The sequence below is a fragment of the Perna viridis genome, chromosome 1 (genome assembly GCF_037379345.1).
Source record: "Perna viridis isolate PV_CMFRI_1.1 ecotype Kerala chromosome 1, ASM3737934v1, whole genome shotgun sequence".
In the NCBI taxonomy this organism is placed as follows: Eukaryota; Metazoa; Mollusca; class Bivalvia; order Mytilida; family Mytilidae; genus Perna; species Perna viridis.
In genome coordinates this window covers 15,796,291-15,821,464 of record NC_142445.1, presented here as the reverse complement: position 1 = coordinate 15,821,464, position 25,174 = coordinate 15,796,291, and the positions used below count along the sequence as shown (strand labels likewise).

At 32.4% G+C, this 25,174-nt stretch overlaps 3 protein-coding genes across 4 annotated transcripts in view; 1 reads left to right on the top strand and 2 right to left on the bottom strand.

The window, feature by feature from the left end:
* LOC148627438 (ankyrin repeat, SAM and basic leucine zipper domain-containing protein 1-like) overlaps window positions 1-3,427 on the bottom strand; it is a 19,311-nt gene extending 15,884 nt beyond the window's left edge. Inside the window, exon 1 of one of the 2 annotated variants that reach the window (XM_088573191.1) lies at window positions 3,165-3,427. In XM_088573191.1, the coding sequence (XP_088429317.1) occupies window positions 3,165-3,311 (147 nt within the window). In that variant the 5' untranslated portion in view covers window positions 3,312-3,427. The remainder of the gene's footprint in view (window positions 1-3,164) is intronic. The other variant, XM_088573182.1, reaches the window with a different exon arrangement.
* On the top strand, window positions 3,426-12,686 carry LOC148627437 (putative NADH dehydrogenase [ubiquinone] 1 alpha subcomplex subunit 12). Its single transcript, XM_088573230.1, has 4 exons — window positions 3,426-3,583; window positions 10,846-10,928; window positions 11,851-11,923; window positions 12,423-12,686. The coding sequence occupies exons 1-4, from the start codon at window positions 3,486-3,488 to the stop codon at window positions 12,583-12,585; spliced, it is 417 nt and encodes a 138-aa protein (XP_088429356.1). The 5' UTR covers window positions 3,426-3,485; the 3' UTR covers window positions 12,586-12,686.
* LOC148627436 (haloacid dehalogenase-like hydrolase domain-containing 5) lies at window positions 11,850-25,174 on the bottom strand. The gene is made up of 8 exons (XM_088573202.1): window positions 25,040-25,174; window positions 20,657-20,863; window positions 20,035-20,238; window positions 19,618-19,654; window positions 18,537-18,711; window positions 17,040-17,085; window positions 16,056-16,195; window positions 11,850-15,607 (listed from the first exon to the last, which is right to left on the bottom strand). Exons 1-8 carry the CDS (start codon window positions 25,151-25,153, stop codon window positions 15,214-15,216), a joined length of 1,317 nt encoding a protein of 438 aa, XP_088429328.1. The 5' UTR covers window positions 25,154-25,174; the 3' UTR covers window positions 11,850-15,213.

Sequence of the window (25,174 nt, the reverse complement as noted above, 5' to 3'; positions counted from 1 at the left end):
TAATGCTTTGCTATATGTACTTCATGTGGTGAGGTATAAATAAAGAGCTGCGCTTTAACGCATGATATGCCTGTTGCCCTTTTAACTTGTCCTTATGCTTTTAATGAAGTTATATGGTCAACTAGAAATACTGTGAGCCCTTCCAAATACCCTCCCCCATCCCCCCACGAAGTAAATAAAAAAATGCACAAAAAATTTGGCACTATCATTACAAATGGTCTGTATTCAATGATTTTTTAACTAGTAAACTTCCTTGGCCATTTCTGCCTTTTTTTAAAGAGTAAAACTTCATAACAATGAAACATAAAATTTGTCATTAATACAAATCAGAAAGGAGCTTACTTCAATACATATGAACAATACACCAAAGTTTCATACAAGTTGGTGAAAATGTTTTTGAGTTACTATCCGAAAACTTGACAATTCCCCTTTTTTTTTAAGTATAAAAATTTATAACACGGAACCGAAAAATCTGAAATTTGTAAAAATTGAAAGGGAGCTTAGTCAATAGATATTAACAATTCATCAAAGTTTCATAAAAGTTCGTGAAAGTTTTTTTGAGTTATTGTCCGAAGTGTTGACGACAGACAGATGGATGGACAACGGTATTATACACTTACTGCCTGCAATTGACAGTGGTATACTGGATTACCACAGGAAGGAAAAATATCACATCTCTTTCCTGAGTTTGGTGATCCAGTTTACCACCCTAAATTGCAGGCAGTATGTGTTATATTATACTGAATATCTTTTTAACCAGTATACCACCCTTCTATTGATAAACAAATAACAAAAGGTCCATTGACTTAATATTTCTCATTGTGAAGTGTTTTTTTTCCTCTGCAAAACCATCCTTTGGCGTCCTTGCTTGCTATAAGTTCATTAATTGCATCTTCATTAACCTCGGCAAAAGCCATTGTAACTGCCGTCTGGTGTTTTTGTTTTGGGCGGAAATTAGAAAATGTACAGTAATACCTGACTGCGCAACGGACAAGATACATTTCCGGTTGGAGCGGTTGGCATACTGGAATACCACTTATCTTTTTATCCAATCAAAATTCCAGAATTTAATATGAAGTATAATATACCATAACCATCCCGTCTTAGACGGGCGTACCAAAATGTGGTTCAAATCTTCAGTAAAAAGTTGCTTGCCTCAGTCACCACATAATATCACGAGAAGATTATATTTATTTCCCCACAAAATTAGCTTACTGCATGATTGTACATGTAACTTGACATCAAATATGCCTTGCAATTGTCCATGTTGTCCAACATACCAATATATTGAATTTCCATTTTTTCAAGGAGTTAAAAAAAATAATGTAGGGGGTTGAAAATTACATTTCTAGGGTTTATAGAAGGTTATTTTCCTTCAACTGTGAAGAAACTTTTCCCATCTCCTGGTAATTAAGGACAGTCCCATCAGTCTACACTCTAAATAATAGATTTTTCTCCACATTTTATCTTAAATAAAAGACATTTTCATCAGTTATAGTCTATAGACATCTTCATGTTTATTTGTTCAAGTTAGGTTACCAGTATACATACATTTTTACCACCAATTCAACCAATGAACATTTGATACACAAAAATAGTCCTTAAAGCACTGTGAAAAAAAAAAAACTCATTTGAAACTGTTTCTGAAAGGAAAACCAATTTCACACATCTTATACAGCTATCTTCTTGTGTTGTTAGGCTTTAGCTCTATATGATTTATTAATATATACCCCAAACTTGAGAAAACACAGGGATTCCCAATGCTATTTATCAGTACATATCATTCACTTCTTTTTTTTTTTTAAATGCAAGGGTCATAGAAAAGAGTAAAGGGACCAGGGCCTGATTGACTCCACCCCTGAAGTGATCCTTGGACCATAGTGTGTGCTAATAACAATGAAAGGAGATTGAAATAAAGATTTTGACCTATTGTCTTACCATACATGTACATGTACATGTGATGAAACTTGAAACTCAGATCTGAAGATTTGAAACTGTTCTTTTTCATGTGTGACTGCACTATTTAAAGTCAGTTGTCCTTGCATTGTTTTAGGTCAAAAATGTTTTTGAAGAAAATATTCATTTTTCCGCCATAATTATCTTTGCAAGTTTGATTGATTGATTGATTGTTGGGGTTTAATGTCCGAGCAGCAATATTTCAGCTATATTCAGACGATGAACATAAAATAGATGATAAAATGAACATGAAATGATGATGTAATGAAAAATGGGATGGGACACAAGGATAGTAGGGTCGAAAAATTTTGATTGCCACTAGAAAAAGGGAGGGATGGGTAAGGTTGGGCAATTTAGCCTCCTGTGGTGGAGCCCTATGGTTCCTACTCCGGGAGAATAGCACAGTAGGGTTCTTTAACATGCGAGGAACGTGGCATCTTTCCCAACACGGTGCACCATTATGGTTTGCGGTCAGGTTTTTCCATATTATAGCCTGACAACCCCAGCATGTAACATGCCAGGGGTACCCCATTGCACCACCTGGGGCACATAACCCAGTTGCTCTGTGGGCAGAGTGCCCTAGCCCCTTGCTAAGGTTCTGAGCACTATTTAGTTGCCTTTTACCACAAGCTTAGTGATGCTGCAGGCCTATTCTTTTGACATCCGGACCTGCACGGGGCTTTCCAGTTTGATAAATCAAACTTATCATCATTAGAGTGTATCATAAACAGAAACTACATCGGGAAAATTATGACAAATCACCCATCATGCTGCCATATACTCAATTAACAGTCTGAGAGTAAGCTATTTTACCTAAATAAATTTTTAACAAATTATATTTTCAAACAGGCATTATACATGTATATACTGAGTGGGTGGGGGTGGGGGGGGGGCAGGAGACCATCTCTGAAAATGGAAGAATTACATGTAATTGACTCTCCTATTTAGAGGTTCACATGTAGTCCTGTAACACAAGACTATGTAGTTGCACGATGTTTTTTGTTTGGATGTTGTTTACATAAACATCCAAAGAAAAAAACATCACGCAACTCTGGTCTTATGCTATAGCCAGTATAGGACTACTTCACAATTATTGTAACTGTAACTTAGTGTAAGTCACTTTTTTGAACAGGAGGACAGGAGACCATCTTTGAAAACATGAGATTTGATTTGACTTTCTGACCAGGAGGATTACATGTAGTGCTTACATTTAATTCTTTGTAATCTTCTATGACTATGGGTTGCTTCGGCAAATTTGAAACTTGGTTATCAATATCATGGTCATATCCAAGGAAAAATCCATCTTCATCAAGCTCATCAAAATCATCTTCTGCTCCACCAGGAAAGAAATCCATTGTGTGATGTTAAAAGCTGTCTATGGAATGTACCTTCCATACAATCAACTTCAAGATTCTTGCACATAGTTCATGTTTATAATGGGGATATATAATAGAGGGGAAAGCAACGACCAAGGGCATTTCAACAGGGACCCGGTACAACTGTAACCAGTTCCACTTCCGATTGAAAAGATGAGTTTTGTTAGGCCGTATGTTGAAGCGGCACAAAATGCCATGCGGATCTTTAAGCAAAATGGAGGCATCATTTCCTCTTTAAAAGTGCTATGGTTGTAAGTTAATCCTGTCCGACGTATCTACTTTTCGTCACCGAATTGGTTTTAAAACTCAATCAATCATGTCCTTGCACAAAGTCACATTCAGTGATTTACTACTATTGTCAGTATTGAAATATTGTACGACGTAGCGATATTTTGGTTGATTTCATCAGATACTATGAAACTTGTTGATTTAAGTCAAATAGTTCAGATGGATTGTATTTCAGTGTCTTGCATTGAAGGTTGTTTTAATTTTCTGCAATTCTGGCTTCAAAACTGGTGTTTTCAGCAAATTCAGGATAGTTTCCATGTTGGTTGACTTTATAGTCTGAATTATTCTATTTGTATTGGTGTTACCTTTTAATTTTCATATGTTTATATGCTAATATCATTCAGTGTCCTAGCTAGAGCAACATGGAGGGGTGTTGCGCCCTGCTCCTATCACTCCGCGCCCCTCTGCCCCTATTGAGTGTCCCCTTTTACAATTATCTGAATGGCCCTTTAAGATTTCCACTCTTGTTAATAAATTATTCCAAGCCAATTAAGAAGTGTCACCTTCGTTAACTACATCCTGTCGTAATTATTAAATTAACCCTCAGGTAATTATCGGTGATCAATCAGCTGACCAGGGTTATCGGATAATGATTGGCAAGTAGAAAATACTTCCCAATTGGATCTATAACAATTTTATGGACAGCCAATCATTGGTTAATAATAAATTTTTACTGCACAATTTATTTTACAAATATTTTCAAATTAACAGGTCTAAATTTTGTAGAACTACCAGTGTAAACAATTGCATGATGTACATGTTTGTTTGTTCAAAATGTCAGTTATCTCCCTTATAATTTCAATATTTTTAAAAATTTTCTATATCTTCAACAGTAAAGGACATTTTCCATAAGTTGTAATTGCAATAGTTCTGGGAATAGATATTCCTTCTTCTTACGTAGGATTTTGATCTTTAATTGGAACAATATTGAATATTTGTAACATTTCATGCAAAATTTCACCTCATAGTATGTCATTAATGTAAAGAATTACTTGCCCTTAATCACTACCATAAGTTAACATGCTCCCTCACTGCATTAACATTGACAAATTTTGTCCTAACAACAACCTGATATTTAAACTGAATTCTAAACTCTCTCAAAGGGATATATATGTGTGTTATATAAGATGTATCTGTGTTCTAAAAGCACTTGGTCATCTGAGAAAGGTCTTTCAATACAATAAGGGTGTCATGCATATCTGAATCATGCAGTCAAATTTACTCAGTTTGCAAGTTATGATGCAACCCTCATTTTCAAAAGTTGGCAGTCAAGCAAGAAGAATACAAATTACTGACTTAACACAAACATACAAAATCAGTGTCCCTTTTTTGTTAAATAAATAAACATTCTAAAGTGCCCTCTTACCTGCACGTCTCTATTTTCAAACCCTAGCTAGAACACTGTCATTTATAATGCTCCCTTTTAAGTTAAAGTGAGTTAAAAGAGGCAGCAACAGACATTGTTTACTTGATGTGTAGATTCAATTTTTACCAGTTATATATTGTTCTTCAAATGAGTCCTTGAGAGCTAATAAAAGGGGTAAAGAGTCTTTCTTCACATAATTGATTTTGGGTCCCAATTCCTACAAGAGGAGGACTGATATGAAACCTAAGCAATATTATGTCAAAAGTAGTCCAGATAATCAATGAAGTTCACAGAGGTATTTTTTAAATCTTATATTTATGCCTCACAATCAGCCTCCCTAGATGGCATAATTATTTGGACTACATCAACAGCAGCCTTCACTATAATGGACAATAGGCTTGGTATGTTAGGCATGCTTAGAATGTTTGTAACCTTTTACTCTCTTGCCTCCGACATACAATGTATGTTGTGTCAGCCTTCCAGTAGTCAACCTTTTATGGCTTCTAAATATGTTTATTGGTTTCTAGGATATTCTCCAACCAATCTTTCTTTTTAGAAGTCTAAGATAATAAATAAGGTTGAAACCTACCAATATTCACGATACCTAGAGACATGCTAAATGCTCAGCAAATGACGGTAAATGAACACTCTCATTGAGCTTTTAAAGCATGTTAGATGAATGCAAATAGCCTCATCTTACTGCACAATAAATAAAACTTTTTGTGTACATTTTGTATGTTTTAATTTAAAATGTATAAAATTTACATTATGTACAATGTAGGATACATGAAATTTATATATTGTCATATTTCATCTTGCTTGGTTAAAGGGAAATACCATCTTTGCATTAAGTTAAACTCTTATGAAAAATCATACACAGGTAACCAAAAATTAGTAACCTATAATGCAAAATGTGGTTTTATAAAATGCACAAAGCTATGCAAAATCTTTGAGATAAATGTGAATAGCTATCTTGCAAATCTCTTTTTTCTGAAGGAGTTGATAGTGTTGATCATATGCAGACTTTACTGAATTTACCTATACATTGTAGCTTCTGATTAGCTCGTGAAATCAATAAGTTTTGTACTGATACAATTACTGCATATTAATATGTAAACAAAGAATATTCCATAAATATTTCTATGATCCTGTAAAGGCTGTTTTTCTGATCACCAAAACATGCTGTCTTGTCAAGCTTATGATTGCGCAAATAATAAAAGAGAAATATTCAAATGGTTTTTTACAGGCAACACAAAACATGAAGTAGCCATTAGATTGTCCTCAGAAATACTGGTCTTCTAGCTGCAAATACCATGTTAATGTTTGTTTTCTAACATTTGCTTACATGTTGTCCTTTAATCTTTTCTATGTATTGTGTTTCGCTTTCGTCGGACATCGTAATCAATTACCTATTTATTTTCACTTTACAAACCGACTTTGTGACATCACAGCTCAACCAATCATGGTGGCACCCATAAAACGTGAAATTCAAATTTCTTAATTATGAATCGAGGATTAATTAGTTAAGAAAAGGGAATTTTTCTCTTTGAATTTAGCAGATTAGTTTTGATATTCATTACTTGCATAGTCTTCTTCTTTAAGACTGTCTTTTTTTAATTTTCATACATCTGGCTAAATTTTAAATAATAATTAACTTTCACCGTGGAGGGGGTGTAAATTTGTAAAAAATGTTTAAATTTGGTATGGGATGCAGCTGGAGATGGAAAAACGCCCCCATATTATACATGACAAATATGTTGTTGTACCAGCAGACAAAGCCCATAACAACATTGTTTTTGTCTGCAAAACATATTACATCCAATGTTTTTTATCAGAGATAGATGTAGAAAATAATAGCAGTGATAAGACCTATACTGCAACTACATGTACACTTTCCAAAGAGGAGATAGTGGAAAACCATAAATCTGTGCTATCCTCTTTTGCTCTCTCTACCAAAGACAATGATTGTGATTTACAGTCTTTGTAATGGATTTCTAAACTCCAAAAGAATCCATACAAACAATGTTACATAGCTGACTCTGCAAAATGTACCACCAAACCTATTTCAAAACTTTTAACTTATATACTCCCAGCTGTCTAAGAGTTTATACTTCTATTCCCCACACTCAGTTAAAACCCTGACTCAAAAACATTATACATGTACATCATTGTTTCTCCAATGGAGATGGTACACCTACTGGTGTATAAAATATATAGTTTTTGGTAGAGATTCCTCATACTTTGTAAAAAAATAATTCCAAATCATCTTCCAAATATACCAAAGAAGATGTTTTCAAAATGCTGGAATTTTTTATCTGCAACATATTTGTCCATTTTAGTGGAAATGTTTTTCAACAAAAGGTCGGCATTCCAATGGGAACAAATTGTTCTCCTCTACTTGCTGACCTATTCCTTCACTCTTATGAGACTGACTTTATAGCTGATCTCATCCAAAAGAAAGAACATCATTTAGCTAAATCCTTTAATCTCAGTTTCCGCTATATAAATGACATATTATCATTAAACAGTACAACATGTATTGGTTTTGGGATTTGATGCATGGCATCTACCCCAAAGAACTTGAGATAAAGGATACTACAGACACTGTGAAGTCAGCCTCTTATCTTGACCTACCTTTTGAGATTGATGGTAAAGGAAAACTATTGACCAAACTTTATAACAAACGTAATGACTTTTCATTCAGAAGTCAATTTTCCTTTCATCTGTGGCAACATCCCTTCAGTACCTGCATATGAAGTTTTCTTTTTACAAGTAAAACCTTATGCCAGAGCTTGCTGTAACTACACAGACTTTTTGTATTGCGCTAGACTTCTTACAATTAGGCTTCTGGAACAGGTTTATGTCACTACAAGATCGAAGTCTTCACAACAGAAGTTTTATGGTCGTCATCATGAACTCTTGGATCGTTACAGTGTATCCATCTGCACCATGAAAACTAATTTGTTCAACGTGTCATTGTTTTCTTTTCCTTTTTCGTCTACCCTGGACTTGACTTTTACAAGCAACTCCGTTGGTGTTTCTAGAAAAGATCCTTACCCTACCCGTGCACCTGGTCCATGTTCCCAGTTTTAGTGGAGTCCAAGTTGCTCATTTACTTTTGTTACTTTGTATGTATTATTTTAGTTACTATTAATGTTCTTAGTTGTGTTTGTCTTTTTTCCATGTCTTGTCTTTGTCCTTGTATTACATTCATTTGAATTCTGCTAGAATCTTGGTTCCCTTGAATACTCTACTGCCAAAAATACATACCCATTCCTATATTCAACTACTGTGTACCAGGGACTTTATATTACATTCCCTGTGTGTACCTAATATCTTTTTTAATTAAGAGACCATTTATGTCTTCAGCAGGTTGCAGAAAAGCAATAATTATACATTTAATTGTAGAAAAAATGTAGAAAATAACCCATTGATATAGTTCAGCTCAGAAATGACAGCCCATTGATTTTGGAAAGGGAAAAATTTATGACTCATTCATATATTTCAACTCTAAAAAAACTCATTCCAGCCGCATATCTGTACATGCTGGTATATAGGAGCTAAAAATGTTTACATTAACTGTTTTGATTGTTTAGCAATGTTTGCACATAGGAGGTTAACATGAAAGCATAAAGAGAGAGCTGGATCCAATTTTGTGAAATTATAGGACAGGACAGGTCATACATGATTTTTAACCTAAATAACCTAACACACGTGTTTACCTAGGGTAAACTACATGTTGTTAGTCTTGATTGATATGGCAATACATTTCCTCTAATATACCACAGTTCAAACTGTCTATTTTCATGCGACATTATTTTCAAGTAAAGATCATGCAACCATATTTAATGTACTTACTAATATGTATGTCTAAGTTAAACAAGACAGGCAGTACCCTATTTTGTGGAACACATCTGAACGACCTAGGAGCAGAAAGTTGGCAGATGTCTCAAACAAAATTTGATATATTTATTTTAACTTACCTGTCATGTAGTTCAAATAAAGATAGATTTATACATGTTGTTTGCGTAAGTTTTTATTAAATTATGTCCGATTCCACAAATTACTTTTTATGCAGAAACCAGTCTCTAATGAGAACATATACAGTATGAACAACTCTTACAATGTTTCATTTTGGTGTTGCTAGTACATGTATGTGGCCAAATTTTCTACATGTATGCTAACTTTGATATATAAGTACAATAAGGGACAATCAATATTGACAAAAATTAAAATGTACATGTATCACATCACATTTTTGTCCTCGCCACTTTTCAACTGACAGAATTTGTAAGTGGTAGGCATCCATATTGATTTGTGTTCAGTTGTGGATGCATTTGGTTTGATGTATTTTTATGAAGTGTAGATGTGCATACTTGTTAGCTCACCTGGCCTAAAGGTCGTGTGAGCTATTGTCGTCACTTTGAGTCTGTTGTCATCTTTAGTTGTCACCTGTCGTTGTTAGTTTTTTTTTCAAATAACTTCTCCTCTGAAACTGCGTGACCAGTTGGAATGAAACTTGGCTTGGTTGTTCCTAAGGGTTTTCTTCACAAACTGATCATTTAAAATATTTGAAATGTTAAAAAAACATGGCTGCTCTTACTAAAAATATAACATAGGGGTCAAAATACAGTTTTTTGCAAATAACTCAAAAACAGTTGAATTCAGCACTATTCTGTGTGAGTATTATTGTTTACCATAAGAAGATGGACCTTTGCTGAAATTTCCAAAATAATTCATCACCTGATTTAGGAGTTATGACTCCTGAAACAGATTTTTTCATTGTTTTTAACATGTACAACTTTGAAAATCTTCTTTTCTGAAACCATGCAATAAAAGTTGGCATTATTGTTCTTTAGGGTATCCTTCACAAACTGTTTTGTTAATGAACATGGCTGTCAATACTAAAAATAGAACGTAGGGGTAAAAAATAACTCGAAACAGTTGAATTCAGCAATTCTGATTGGTAATATTGTTCAGCATCAGAAGACAGACCTATGCTGCAATTTTCAAAATGATTTGTCTCCCAATGTAGGAGTTATGGCTCCTGAAACAGACTTTTTGTTGTTTTTTTTTTAAATGTACAGCTTTGAAAATCTTTTTCTCTGAATCCATGCAACAAAATTTAATTAAAGTTGGCTACTTTTTACTCAACCACTTGATGAATTCTTTTATACGTTTTGTTTGAGATTCATGTACATGTATTGTTATGGGATGTATATGTGCATACTACACTGCAATTTAGTTACATTGTATGACAAATTTTGTTGAGTTCTTCTTGTTGAGGAAGAAGTAAACAATATAATATCTAAATCTAAATCATATACCAATTATCCATTATTCACAATTTGAGTATTTTACTCTTTAGGCATAGCTACTGGTATTTTGTCTTATATTAAAGGAAATATCAAGATTATTGGGGTGATTTGATGCCTTGTAAAATTGTCTTTTTTCCTGTCAAAATTCATGATTTGTCATAGCTTTTTGCTCATATCTTAGAAAAACTCTATGTAGGAAGAAATTGTAAACATGGTATGCATTTTTTACAGTGCAAATGTCAAAATTAGGGAATATCCACACATTGGTAAAGTGGAATGGAATCACTCTACTTGTTTTATTTCCAGTGAATATCAAAACTGAGCCATAATGATATTTAAGACTTTTAATATGGTCAAGTCTGATTTGATTTTAGAATTAGTGCAGAACTATGCACAATTACAGGTAAGGTCAACCTCAAGTAGGAGTGGAGATTATCTTGATTGTCAATTTCAAAAAGCCATCTTTTATTATCAATGGAGAATTAAATCCTCATTTAGTCATTATTTCTTGATGAAGTGTTCCTTTAAACATTTTTTTCAGAACTGATGATCTTAAAGATGGAACTTTAAAAGGCAAAGACATATATGGAAATAAATATTATGAAAATGATCGCTATTTTTATGGTAAGTAATAGTTAAATTTTTTTCTCATTTAATTTTTACAATGTCAGCCCAATGTTAGAAATAAAAAATCTTTGACTCCCTTATAAGTGTATGAGGAACATCATAGGGTAAAAATTCAAAATTCTCTAAAGAGGCTCTACCATGTTTCTGAGAACATTGAATTCTTCTTCATGCTGTAGTTAGTAATCAAGAATAAAGTTATGGGGCATGACATGTACTTCATAAAGTAAAAAAAGGAAAAAAAAAAAGGAACTTTTACGTATTTCACTAATCACTTCTCAGCTTATCTTATATGCATAAGAGTGTTAAAGTATCTGAAGCAACGTTAAGTTGATATAGGTAAAAGACGCTTGGTGTTTTTTTTTTCATAAAACAGAAGAGGTGGCACAATAATTTGCTTGTTGCCTTATCCATTTCAATTAATACTTAATAAAATTTGCTTTAAACTGAACCAATATAACATATATTAACTCAGTTGATTCCTGTGCAATCAGCAGATTTACCCAAAAATTGTTGTTTTAAATAAAATTTCTTAATGTACAGGGCCTGATGCAGACACTTTGAAAAGGAGGGGTGCCAGCTGAGGCTCCTCAGAAAAAGGGGTTGCTAGGATATTATTTGCCACTTTTTGTCAATTTTACACATGAAAATGATAAATTTTCCAATAAAAAGGACGTGCCAACCCACTCTGAATCCACTACTGAATGTACATGAACAAAATGTTTAAATTTGGTCAAATATCAAGTCTTTTCATATGTTTTGTCATTACCTGGTGGTACACTGTAACTCACTTAATCATTTTTTTCCTGGAATTAAATCAGAAGTTTTTTTTGTAATACAATGAATTAAAATACTCAAAAATATTCAAGCTCTGTCAATATTTGTTTGGTTTTTTTTATATGATAGTATTTTTAATTTACAGGAAGAAATAGGTGGATTAGATATTCAGAAAAACAGCATTTAGAGTATGACCCAAGTCAGATTCCAGCTGAGTGGTGTGTATATTTATCACTTGAATTTTCTTCATTAGTTATATAAAGGGGTAGGTTTGGTTAATTTTGACTTAGGCCTGAAAAGAAATCAAATTGGATATGACAAAACAGTAAAATGTGTATTTGATGACAAAACCATTTTTGCAGTTCATGCATGAGGAAGATGGAAATAAAGTGCAAAATTAATCTTCAGTATATAAATTCTTCAAAATTAGTCAAACAAAAATTCTCTGCTTCACAAATATTGTAGTCTTAACCATTATTGATTTGATCAAAGTAATATTTATTCCCTTTCTTCTTGAATGATACCTTCATTTTACCCTTAGCTAAACAATAATTAACAATATCATGAATTGTGTTGGACTTCAGTCATTTAATAATTATTTGGTCACTGAAATCGTGTCAAGTATGGTGGATTATTTGAGCTTCTGTAGTCTATATACATGAACAATTTGATATTAAATTGACTCATATAAGCCAATTTTTTTGTTATTTATGGCAGGCATAGATGGTTACACTACATGACAGATGATACTCCAGTAGATGTACCCCCAACTAGGAAGAAATGGATGATCAATCACAAAGAAAATATGACAGGAACTAAGGAATGTTATGTACCCTATAGTACTACTGGGCCAAAAATAGAAAGTTGGAAACCTAGCTAAATTCTGAAAATGACAATGTGATATTTGAACTATTTTACTTCATACAGTTGATGATTAAAAAGAATTTTTTTGTGGATAATAAATTTTGTGTCTTTAAACAAGCCTTCTGTTGTAAAAGTGAATGTTGCTACAGGGCTCATGCTTCTGGGCAACTAAGGCAAAATAGGTCTCCCTTTGATGATACCAAAAGAGACTAGAAGTTGCCCATCACTAAAGATCCGGACTGTACTCAATTTGACCAGAGTTACCTTTCTTAGATACCATTTAAAAGAATGCTACTGGTTTATATTTGTGCAAGAACAACTTTGTAAAAAGGTAAATGGGATCTCATTATCAAATACAAATCTCTTGTTCTATTTCACCAAAATATTTCAATCCCTCACAAAAAGTAAAGTGAACATAGGTAATATGAAATGACTACTGTATTATTTGGGTTAGGTTTTATTCTTGCAGAGCAGCTGAAATCAAAATGAAGGACATAACTTGTCAAGATACTTTTTGTTGTTCCTTCAGCAAATATTTTGCTCCTTAATCTTTGCCAAATGCTCCTTTATACAGTGTTCTAAATATGAGCATGTATTCTTTAAGGAGATAATCCAATTTAAGGGTTTTACATATGAAAACCTTGTTAGCACAACTCCTAAACCACCAAATAGATCTTGATGAAATGTTTAGGAAGGTTAAGTATCATGAAGAAATATATTTACTGTCAGAGGACTCTTAAGGGAGATAATCCAATGTAAGGGTTTTACATGTAAAACCTTGCAACTCTTCCTACTGAACCACCAAACATATCTTTATGAAATTTTTAGGAAGGTAAAGCATCATATGTAAATTTGCATGAAGGAATATATGGTAGTTACTGTCGGAGGACCTTGAAGGGAGATAATCCAGTTTAAGGGTTTTTCTTGTTAAAACCTCATAGACACAACTCCTAACCAATCAAGAGAATTAAATGAAACTTTATAAGAATGTTGAGCTTCACAAGTAGATGTGCATCAAAGAATATAGTTACTGTCAGAGCACTAAAAGGTAAATAATCCAGTTTAAGGGTATTACATGTTCAGTAAGTGTAACTCCTCCAACCTCCAAAATCGATCAAGGGATCTTAATTAAAACTTAATCGAATGGTTAGGCATCATATGTAGATGTGCATGAAGGAATAGTTAAGGGTTTATATAGATATCACCCTGTCTTGTCGACATTTCATGTAAGCACAACCCCTCATCCACTCTCAGTATTTTTATGAAATTTTATAAGAAGATTAGGCATCATTACAGATATGCATGAAATAATGTAATTACATTGTACTTTTAGAGGACTTGGAAGAGGGATAATCCAATTAAAGGGTTTTACACATAAAAGGTACAAACTGAGCTTGGCTTACAGTATTTCTACTTAAAACAATACTATACAGACAATGAAAGTGTTAACTGCAAATTTTAAAATAAATGCACAGCTTCTCCAGAAAAGCTTTTCATTTTATTCTTAAGCCCAAATATCTAGTGCAGTTCAAGTTACTAATAATTTGCAATAAATTACCAGATTTGAAAAATATTAACGTTTCATGTTCATTGATGTTGGTATTAACCTGGACCATACCATAAACTATTTGAATTTACTCTGGTTTAAAGAAATGACAATTAATTAAGCAAATCAATGCTACCTCTCACTGCATAACACATTTATGAACAGGACTATATAAATTTCAGACTTTAAATCTTGTTCTTAACAGCTATAGATTTGTTTTGAAATATGCAGCTTAGCGATACATTTTTTATTGTTTATGAACGTTATAAAACATTTTTTCCCCAAATTTGACTATGCTAGTGTATCAAATACATACAAATATGCATTTAGCTTATAATTATGAATGAAAACATTTCAATAAAGAATGTCCTAGCTTTTGACCAAAGCAGAACCTTAATCATGTATGCGTTATGGTCAAATAATCACATTAAATTCATGTAACATCTTGTGTACCCAATGAATATATATACGTGGGAGATTGCAAATGTGCCAAACAACAAACCCTTGTGTTATCCCTAGTGTTATTTATCATAGGTTTTCAAATGTATACTTAAGATGCTCAAATAAATTCATAAAGTCAAGCTAATGTACAGAAGAATTCGAGTGAATGTAACAGTTTCATCACTGATCAAAAGTAGAACAGTAGCACAAATATACTGCAACCGATATCCACTTTCTTCCAAAACGACTGTCACCTAGGAACCTCTGTTTTAATGTTGGGTTAAACAGCTTAAGGGTACCTGTCACCCTAATTCTAGAGAAAAATAATTAGTGTTAAATTGACCAGTGCTTTCATTGCAATGATAAATTACATTGCAGAATACCTTGAGAAATATACATTTGATGGAATTCAATTAATAAATGATAATAGAATGTCATTATTTTGATTTTTTGTTGATTGATACAGATATCAGAAAACAACATTAAAAGTCCTTGACTCCTATAAGGCTGGGGCATAATAAAATATCAAACACAAGATAAAATAAAAGAGGTTTTAAAATAATAAATAAACAAGGACATAAAAAAAAAAAAAAAACAATAAAACAGATCAATGTATACCTCAATACATTATAACCTTAACAACTAAAATCTTTAAGATCATTGTTCTTTTTGAAAGACTAATTTTACAGCCTCATGTACATTTTGTACCACATAGTTTGGCTGTTTTAGTTGTGGGTCCAATACAAAATCTCTGTGGTTATGATTTGAAGGGCGCTTATTGTCATAAGTCACATAATCACGAGAAGAACAATAAACACCAGTGCACACTAAGATAGATTGGCAGCTCATGGCATAGTTACTTTCAGATTTATCGCCTTCTATAGTGTTCACAACAGAGCTCACTGATTCCTCATCATCTGATTCAATATCTGATGTTGCTATAACTCCTGCTGAGACTCGTTTTTTAGATTTTGTCCTAAGCTGATAATTTCTTTTTTGGAGATATCTGTCATATAGGTTAGCGCCATATATATCAGTCTCAGGATTATCACTGAAATAAAATATACATTGCATTAAGCATGGTTTGCAGCAAGATAAAAGAGGACTGATTGAAATAAAAGAATTCTCATGAACCCAGTTTGCACAATTTGAGTAAAATTTCTGTTCACTCAGGCAATACACATATTACATTAAGGCATCACACGTAACCTCATTAAAAAAAAAAAGTTTAATATAACCACAAGGATGTAAATTGTAAAAAATAGAATTAGCATTTAGCAGGGTGAAACAAATTTAAATTTAAAATTAAAATTTGAATTTAAAGATATAAGAAATGAGTGAAAATTGTTCTGAGGAGTGTTATTACATGCATTAACAACACTTATATGAAGTGTAATGGTAAATATATTATGAGTAGTAGTAAAGACAAAATTCCTAACATTATCACATATAAAAGACATGTATTCAAACTACCATTAATGATATATTTAATAACTTACCCTATACAGTATATTGTATCTACATTATTCATTCCCAAACTTCTAGCTTGTTGATACAACAAATAGTCTGAATGATGATAGGTAATCTCACTTGGTTTGCCAATCAAGGCTATATACTTCAATTCCCTTCCTGAAAGTTTCTAAAAAAGAATGAAAGATTTTTTTTTATTTAAGCAATTTTAAGTTGACACTGAATACATAGCTGCATTATTGAACACATGATACACCCCCTTTTTAGTGTTATAATTCTCATAAATTAGGGAAAAAAACTCAGAATACAATTAAAAACAAAAGTGAGCTATTTTCAAGACAAACATAGAACACGAGTATAACTACAACTTGTAAAAGTAAAAAAACATCAGCAAAGGAAAATGCATTGGTCGTAATCCTAATACAAATATACAGTGAAACTTGTCTAAACTGTACCATAAATGATTTGGTTAAGACAGGTGTTCTGTTTAGACAGCAGGTGTTCAGTTTACCAAGCTTCAAAGTACATTTGAACTGATATAAAGGGACTTAATAGTGTCTGGTTTAGACAGGTTCTAGGATTATTCAGAGTACACTGTAGACAGGTTTCACCATATAAAGAGAAAAATATGTGACAGATAAAAATCTATGTTCTTCTCCTCTATCTTATAGTAATTCATTTCAGATTTAATATAATAAATAATAAAACTATTATTCATTGTTTCATTTTACCATCTGACCTTGCTTATTATAATATTGAAAATCACGAAAAGGAATAATCTGACTGCCACATAATGCATAGAAAGATCCACAGTTGGAATGACCCAAAGTTTGGAATGCTTCCAGAGGAGAAATTTTGGGGATATGAAATAAGTACTAGCAAACAAGGATTTAGTTGCTGGTTATATAGAACTAGATTTATCTGAACTCGTAAACTAAATTTTAGAAAGAAGGAAAGGGTTTCTGTTTTCTAAATCTGCAAATTCAGCACTCATGGTTTTCTAAACAAATTACCTGGTAAAGTTGTTCGAGACATAATAAAAAACATCCATGTCCAAATCTAAAATGAAAATACAACTATATAATATATGCATTTACATTAATTTTCGGATCATTATAGAATCAAATAAAAATAATGTTCACATTTTATTATGTTCAAAAACTGCTCTATTTTAAAAATAACAATAATTTCAAAGGGTTGTGAAATCTACGATCGTTCATGCAAGAACAATATAAAAAGAAAAAAAAATAGATGAATCAGTGAAATATTGATTTTGAGAAATAAGCATTTGAAATTTGGCAGGAAAAGGGTTTCTCTAGATTTTCAATTGGTTTTGTCTTAGTAGGTTTATGTGTTAAAAACACTGAAGAAACAACAAGATTTCATAAAAACTTTCCAAATAACATTTAAAGGTGTTTAATGAAATTATGAAAAGAAAAGAGGGGGTCACTAGGCAAAAATTATCAATGCAATGAGATGGATAAAACCAGAAGAGTCAGAAAATCCGACAAAAATGGCTAGGCATGAAAAGTGAACATCCTTAATTTGGTTTCTAACATTATACAAGGAAGTTATCACAGAGATAACTTGAAAAAAAAAAAGAATAAAACTTCTCTCAGTCAGATTCTGGTTAAGTAAATGCAAACAGGATGAACTCATGTACATGTAGTACCCCACCCTTCATTAATAATCCACATATAGGAATACAGATTGTAAAACTAAGGTAGATCATTCTTAAAATTAAGATATTCCAATTATTTGTCAAAGATGATGCTGGGTGACATATTTAAAATGTCAATTTGAAAAATTTGATTTGATAAACAGATTTTTAGAGATTGTTTAGATTATATTGAATTTGCCATATTATCAACAATAAAAAATAGGACATCTAATGGGACATTAAATGATACCCACAAAGCAAAGGTGTTCATTCTGGAGAATAAACACCATATCATAATGTCTTATGTACTGTCAGAAGCTGTTCAGGGACAGACAGACAGTCAGCTACAATGTTTTAGAGGGAATCATATAATACCACGCCACTTTATGTGGTGCGGTATAAAACATTGATCTACAGATTTTTTTTCAAAGAAAACTTATCTGACATTCTTTCAGATTTGAAGAAAGAAATTTCAGGGTTACAAATTTCATTGTCTTGCATTTTAAATGAAAAAAAAACCAAAAAACCTTTAAATTTCTATCATATTTCTACAGAATAATATTCCATCTACCATATCCCTTTTAAAGAAGTTGAATTGTATTAATGTTTGTAATTTATATAAATAACCATAAACAATTCTTTTGATATAATACATGTATGTAGATAAAGGTTTGACATATCTCATAAACTTTTCTATCATGGAAAATACATATACAAATATTCATAAAGACTGAACAAGATGCTTCATGTAATAATATACAATCTACCTTTAATGCCAAGAAGAATCATGAAGTTTTACCATGTTTTCTTTATCAGTAGTGAATAATTCTTTGTCCTAATATAAATATACCTTGGCATGCATGCCTCGGCCATCCATAAGAGATCCATGTTACAGGCTAATACTGGTAAATGTGGATAAGGAATTTCAGCAGGAGCTCGATTAGGTTTCCCATTGGTTAACAGGACATCTATAATTAACTGGAGATTCGTCTCCCATCTTACTGGTTCACCAAATAATATCACAGCTAAAATTGAAAAGAGGCAGCTGTAACAAAGTCCAAGAATTGATATTGTTTTTGTAACCGTCACTCACATTATATGATATTTTTCTCAAGGATTTTAAACATAATTGCTGTTACATGATGCACTGCAACAGAACTGTCGTTCATTGGGTAAAAATTTTTTGTTGTTCTCAGTTCTATCTAACAACAACGAAATTTGAAAACTTTATTGGCTGAACTGAAATAAATGAATTCAAAAATCAACTAATAAAATTTTTAGAAGCAACTAAATTGATTCACAGAAAAACATATACCATCTAATTATGATTTCTTTTCTTGTGTAAACACGCAGACATGCAGAAAGAAAACCAGTCAATTTTGAAGAAAAGATATTTCAAAGCAGTATTTTTTTTTCTGTAGGGTCTGAATTACATGTAGGAAAATAAAACTCTCCAGTAAATTCACTTACAATGTACTTAACACATACTAACAAATCAAATACATTGACACTTCCACTACATAATCATAACTTTGAAAGAACATAAAATATGGCTGCATCCCAAGCTCTGCAGGTAGGGGATACCCTAATATACAAATGTAGGAAAAAGGCATAGTATTGATGGTGTTAAAAAACGATAAAATTACATGTTGTTTTAGTCAATGACTAAATAAAATAACAGTAAGTTATTTCATGACCTCATCCCTCCTTCAAAACTTAATTTGAAAGATATTGATATACCAGCAGAGGTTTATACATAAACTTTCCTTTGTACATAAAACTTTTAATTGGTGATAAATACATATGTTGAGGCATCAGAATATCCCTGGTACTTTCATTTAATCCCCAATAAAAAAAATGATGCAGGGATTGCACTGGGCTTTTCCAAAGTTACTTGGTGCAACTTTGATATTGCTTATTGTCCAACTTACCCTCTATTCTTGGAAAATAATCAGCAAATCCACAAGGCTGAAATAACAAAAACAAACATGCCTGAAAAACACACTGTGAACTTCATTTTTTTTTTCTGTATAACAACATGGTGAAATCAACCTTCTCTGAGAGTAAATCAATCTGACATCTGTATTTAGTACAGCTTATGAAACAAACAATCCTTTTTTAAAGGTACATATCAATAAGTATTGGTGATTTTTTTTCATTTAACTTGAATAGAAAATGACCCTTTCTCCATATAAAAAACTTACATGTACACTGTAGCTTGTACATAATACTACTCCATGATGACAGAAAGACTAAATTCCATAACAATCTTGGTCCAGCATGATCATCCCAACAGTTTATAACACTGGTGAATAAGTCTAAATTTACACAGACCATTTTGTACTTACTGCAGATTTTCTACGTTTATGGTCAACCATGTCAAGGTTGGAGTATATCTGCCGAATCTGATCTACTGTTGACACGTTTGTAAAGCCCAAACCTCTTGCTATTTCTTCCACAGGACCTTGACCCGAAACTAGGACATGTTTGTCTTGAAACTGGTGGAACATTTTCAGAGGACTATGAGACATGACAACCTGATCTGTACTGACCTGAAATATATTCTACCAATATTCAAAACTGATTGATTTCAAGTGCTATTAACATGCAGCAGAAACTTATCTTAAAATATGTGTGTTGAATTTAGAAATTTATGCATTGTTTACCTGAAATTCTTAATTTTCAAAATTGAAATGAAAATAAACAAATGTACTGTGTATTTCAGTTTATTTGTAATACCTGCAACATTCCATGTTCTTCCACATTCAATAAAACTTGGTGTACCTTTTCTCAAGTCAAATATCCACCAATTTTATTACATTGTATACCATTAAATGCATGGTAATCAGACAAATATGGATTCAATTCTTGTTTAAAAGTATATTATAAACATGCAAACTTGTTAAATGAGTTTTAAACCTGTACATTGTATATTTAGGATAACGAATGAACTGATAACAGGATGTATACCTTCACATTTAGCCATTCTGATAATTGCTCAGCTTTTCTTTGTCGTAAAGTATTTCCTGCATTAGTAACAAACAAAGCAGGAACATTAAATTTTCCATGTCGATCTGTTAATAGCTGAAATGCTTCTTTGGCTGAAGGCAGCAATCGTTTTCCTCTGACAATAACACCATCTATATCGAACAAAAATCCAAACTTTCCTGAACTCCCCTGAAAAAGGAAAGGTAAAACTGATTGCATTTTTTTTTCTCTCTGTGAAATAAAATGAAATTAGGTCAGGGAATGTCTCAAAAACTGCTGCACATACATGTAGGTAATGTTACATGTACATGATTATCAAAATTATCAAACATTAAGCCTGCAAAAAGTGACGAAATTTTTATAACTGTATTTGCTAAGTTACACCTAAAAGGAGCAAGATTGTTTTTTTTTTCAGAAGTGTGATAAGGAATTTACTCAACATTACCCTTTTTTGAGATAAAGGGTCCAAAGTGGTCAATGAAACTTCGGATTTAAATTCAACAGCAGTTACATGTATGTACATGTATTAAGACAACATCACCTCAGTAGACTGCAATCGAAGTTGTATAATTTATTTATTTATGAACATGTTTCACTGTCTATAACAGCTTCTTCAGGATCTTTTGGCACATTACTTTCAAGCCGCAATTTTTTGTGGCCATATAAAAACTTTTAGGATGTCCATTGTATAATTAATAAAAAGTATCTTTCCTTCCTCTTTTCAGATTAAACAAACTCAAACAAAATTTATGGTCCTGATGGATCATGATATAATTTGGGTAGGCCTACAATCATCATCAATTTATCTTCAAACATTATTGAATATGTGTGTTCAGAATGCATTACAAAACACCAACAATAAAAACTCACAAAACCTGAACCTGGGCCCAGTTTTATAAAATTTTGAATTGAGATTTTCCTAAAATTTCAAGCTAGCTGACTGGTTGAAATTTGAATCTAAGAAGGATTCAAGGAAATCATCTCATTGATATTTTTGTTTAAACTAAGTCTGTATTAATTTTGATTATGCAGAGAAATGAGTCAAACAATAAACTCTATAACCTCTCAAACATTGTATATGTAATAAACCATTGGGGTTTCATTTCAATTCAGTTATTATACATGTATTATTTATGAGTGAAAGAAAACTTTCCACTTATTTGAATTTGATGGTGCACAAATAAATTTTATTACAGAGTTCACTGAAGTGTAGAGTTATATTAAAACACATGGTACAACCCTATTTTTGACTGCAAGAAAAGGTAGCTTCAGAATACTCTAATAATGAAGTAACATGAAAGCCATACTTAATATAATTTAATATGCTGTTAGCAGGATATACATGTACATGTACTATACAGTCCTTTACCTATTTAAATCAACTGTTAAATATAGAATTAAATGCTGTATTCTATTATGGAAGGTGAACTTACAACTCAAGGTGACATGAGAAGATATCAAGGGCTGCCAATCCAAGTAAATCTCTCCAAAGAGAGGTTGAGAGCAATCATTTAATTGGCAACAGAGTCATTGTATACTAAAACAAAAAGTGGTCTAACGACTGACAAATGGAATGGAATGGTTCTTGACTTCATACTTATATTGCCTAGCATAGTTCTAGTCTTTTTAAAAAGTTTAATCTGAGATACATGTACATATAAGTTACAGATGTAATACAGACCACTTAGTGCAATAAAAAATATATGAAGTCAAAACTTATGAAAAGCCATCAAAGTTTGATCAATGAGTAAACAAACTGTGCTCTTGTTTTGTATGTTCCTGACCAGTGTATTGAAAATAAAAGAGCAAAGAGAGCTTTGTGTATTTTTTAGGCATTTCATTTTACTGGTATGTCTTTAAAATTGGAAGTTCTATCGTGACAAAGCTGAGGGCTGGATATTTCATTGAGGCAGAAGAGGCAGAAGAGGCAGCTGCCTCCCCCAACTTTTGGGCAATTTTCTTTATCATATTTCAAATTTGAAACTTAATGTTTAACATTTTGCATCCACAAAACTTCGTCCCTTAGAACCTCTTCACTTGCACAAAAACTTGAGTTGAATTCCTGGTTTGACAATGCAGAATACTTTACAACATATACAAGTAAAAGGAGAGAAAACTGCATACCATTATACAAGTATTTTGTATATTTATTGCAAAATAAACCTTGTACAGGTTAGGCAAATAAACAGAACAAATTACAATGCAATCATGGCACATAAAGAAGATTACGAATTTAGACAACACAAGAATCTTTCCAATGCCTTTACAGCTACTGGTCAACACAGTGAAACAGATGTGGGACTTGTAATAATAGTTACAATGTACACGTACAGTGTACAACCTGTAAGTGGGACAATAAACAACAATAATCATCTTGCTTGTCCACTCGTTCATTCATTTAAATCTGAATCACATTTGTCTAGGCTTCTATTATTACTACGATTTCATATTTGGTGTGTGACTATAGGCGGCTTAAATTAGAATTTAGCTAAGGATTGACATTCAACTGATCAGTATTTGGATACAGCAAAAATAAAAGAAATATAAAGGGAACATAAAAGCATGCATCACTAGAAAAATAAACTAAACCAAAACATATAGTAATAAAATACTTAGATGGGTGCAGCTTTGATACGACCATAAAGGTCTAACTCTTAATAGTTTGGGCAAGTATAGACATAACAATCAAAGCTAGAACCAGCTCTGAAGTTTATTTGTGATTGAATATTTGACACAGAATAAGACAGAAATCAATGAGGCATCTTTTTGGCCTTTAATTCCAAATTGGTTCTATATAGTCATGACCCCCGAAATCAATCCAGACAGTCTTCTTTACATTCATAATCATATGTATGTAGCTTGACACCTTGTAGTACAATTTCACAGTGATCAATGCACCTTCACTCAACTAAACTATTTGGACATCATGACAATGCTTGTTTCCAGCCCCTTTTTCGATCACTGTTACTTGGTTGGTGTACTCTCAACAGGTACCAATGTAATACACTTACATGTATAATTACAGTGAGTATCATACCAGAAATGGACAACAGAAACTTAACCCTTGTCGTGCCAAGTATTTCTGAAAAAAATGTCTATATTTTGCAAACTTATGCAAATTAGTTGCACAATGGTACTGATGCTAATTGTTATATATAAGTTCAAGATGGGTGATCACAGGGTCGGGTGGATGGGTTGAGGAGATGGTGGGAGAGTGGGTGGGCCAACAGGGTAAATGGGTACAAAAATGATCATCTGCTATCCTAAACTTAAGATTAACACTGCAAGAACCAATCCCGGATAAGTTGGGTGCAGCTAGACTTGCTACAAGTCCCTCCTTATTATTTATATATGACACAGAACTATGTAATTAACCTCACTGATAGCACCACTACTAATTTCTGTGAAAGAGGGACTCTCTCTCCTGTAATAATTAGTAGATTTGCTATCAGAGGGATACATGCAATCATTAAACTTTTTCATATATTCTTTAATATAAAGTTAGGGACTTGTAGCAAGTCTAGGGTGCAGCACAACATGGGTTAAAAAGGTTCTTGGGGGCCTTGGGCCCAGATATATGACCTTGGGACAAGGTAAACATATTGATACAAATCTATTGTTCACATTTTTATTTCTTTCCTTGTGTATTGTGTATTATTCAGTAAAAATGCATTGTTGTAATAATAATTATTGTATTATGATACTATGTATTTTGCCTGACAAGGGCCCATGTTTGGTAAATAAAATAATGTCTAATGTACTTTTATGAAGTATAATGCACCTCATGTATATTTATTTTATGGTGTGAATGTATATTGTCTATAATATGTATGGATCATGCATCTAATGTGCACTTTCCAATATAGAATTGTCCAATATTGGCAATAAAGAATTTGATTTGATAAACTGAAATACACAAATGAATAAGGAACTAACGAGAGTCTGCACAAAGTTAATTTGAAAGAGATAACCAAATACTAAAATAGTGAAATTATATTCTTGCCATTAGCAATAATTAAGACAATACAGATCTTCATTGATCTTCCCTTGTTTTTTTTCAGTAATTTATTTCATAAACAATATGCCCACTTCTCATGTATTTGTCCGATTTCAGACCAGCAGTTCAGTAAAATCCTGTGTGACTACCATTTAAAAAATAGCCTTATCAGTTTCCGTATGTTCATAGCAAGGACATTCAATCTGACTTTTTCTTGGAATATGAATTTGCACTGCACCTTAACTATAAAATGATTGGTTTATTACAATGACATTTGAGGACGTCCTAAAAATCAGCTGATTTTCAACCTGGAATTTGAAATCCAATTTTCTAGAATAAATTGAACGAAAGTGTTAGTTTTTACTTACGATACTTGAACTACTTCTATTCTGATGTCGGTTACAGCAATGATTTACTAATCTTTGTAGCGGAACATTTAAATAATTCAATTCTTGAATACTCAATTTTCCCAAGATCGACATCTCCCCAGGAGTGACCTTCAC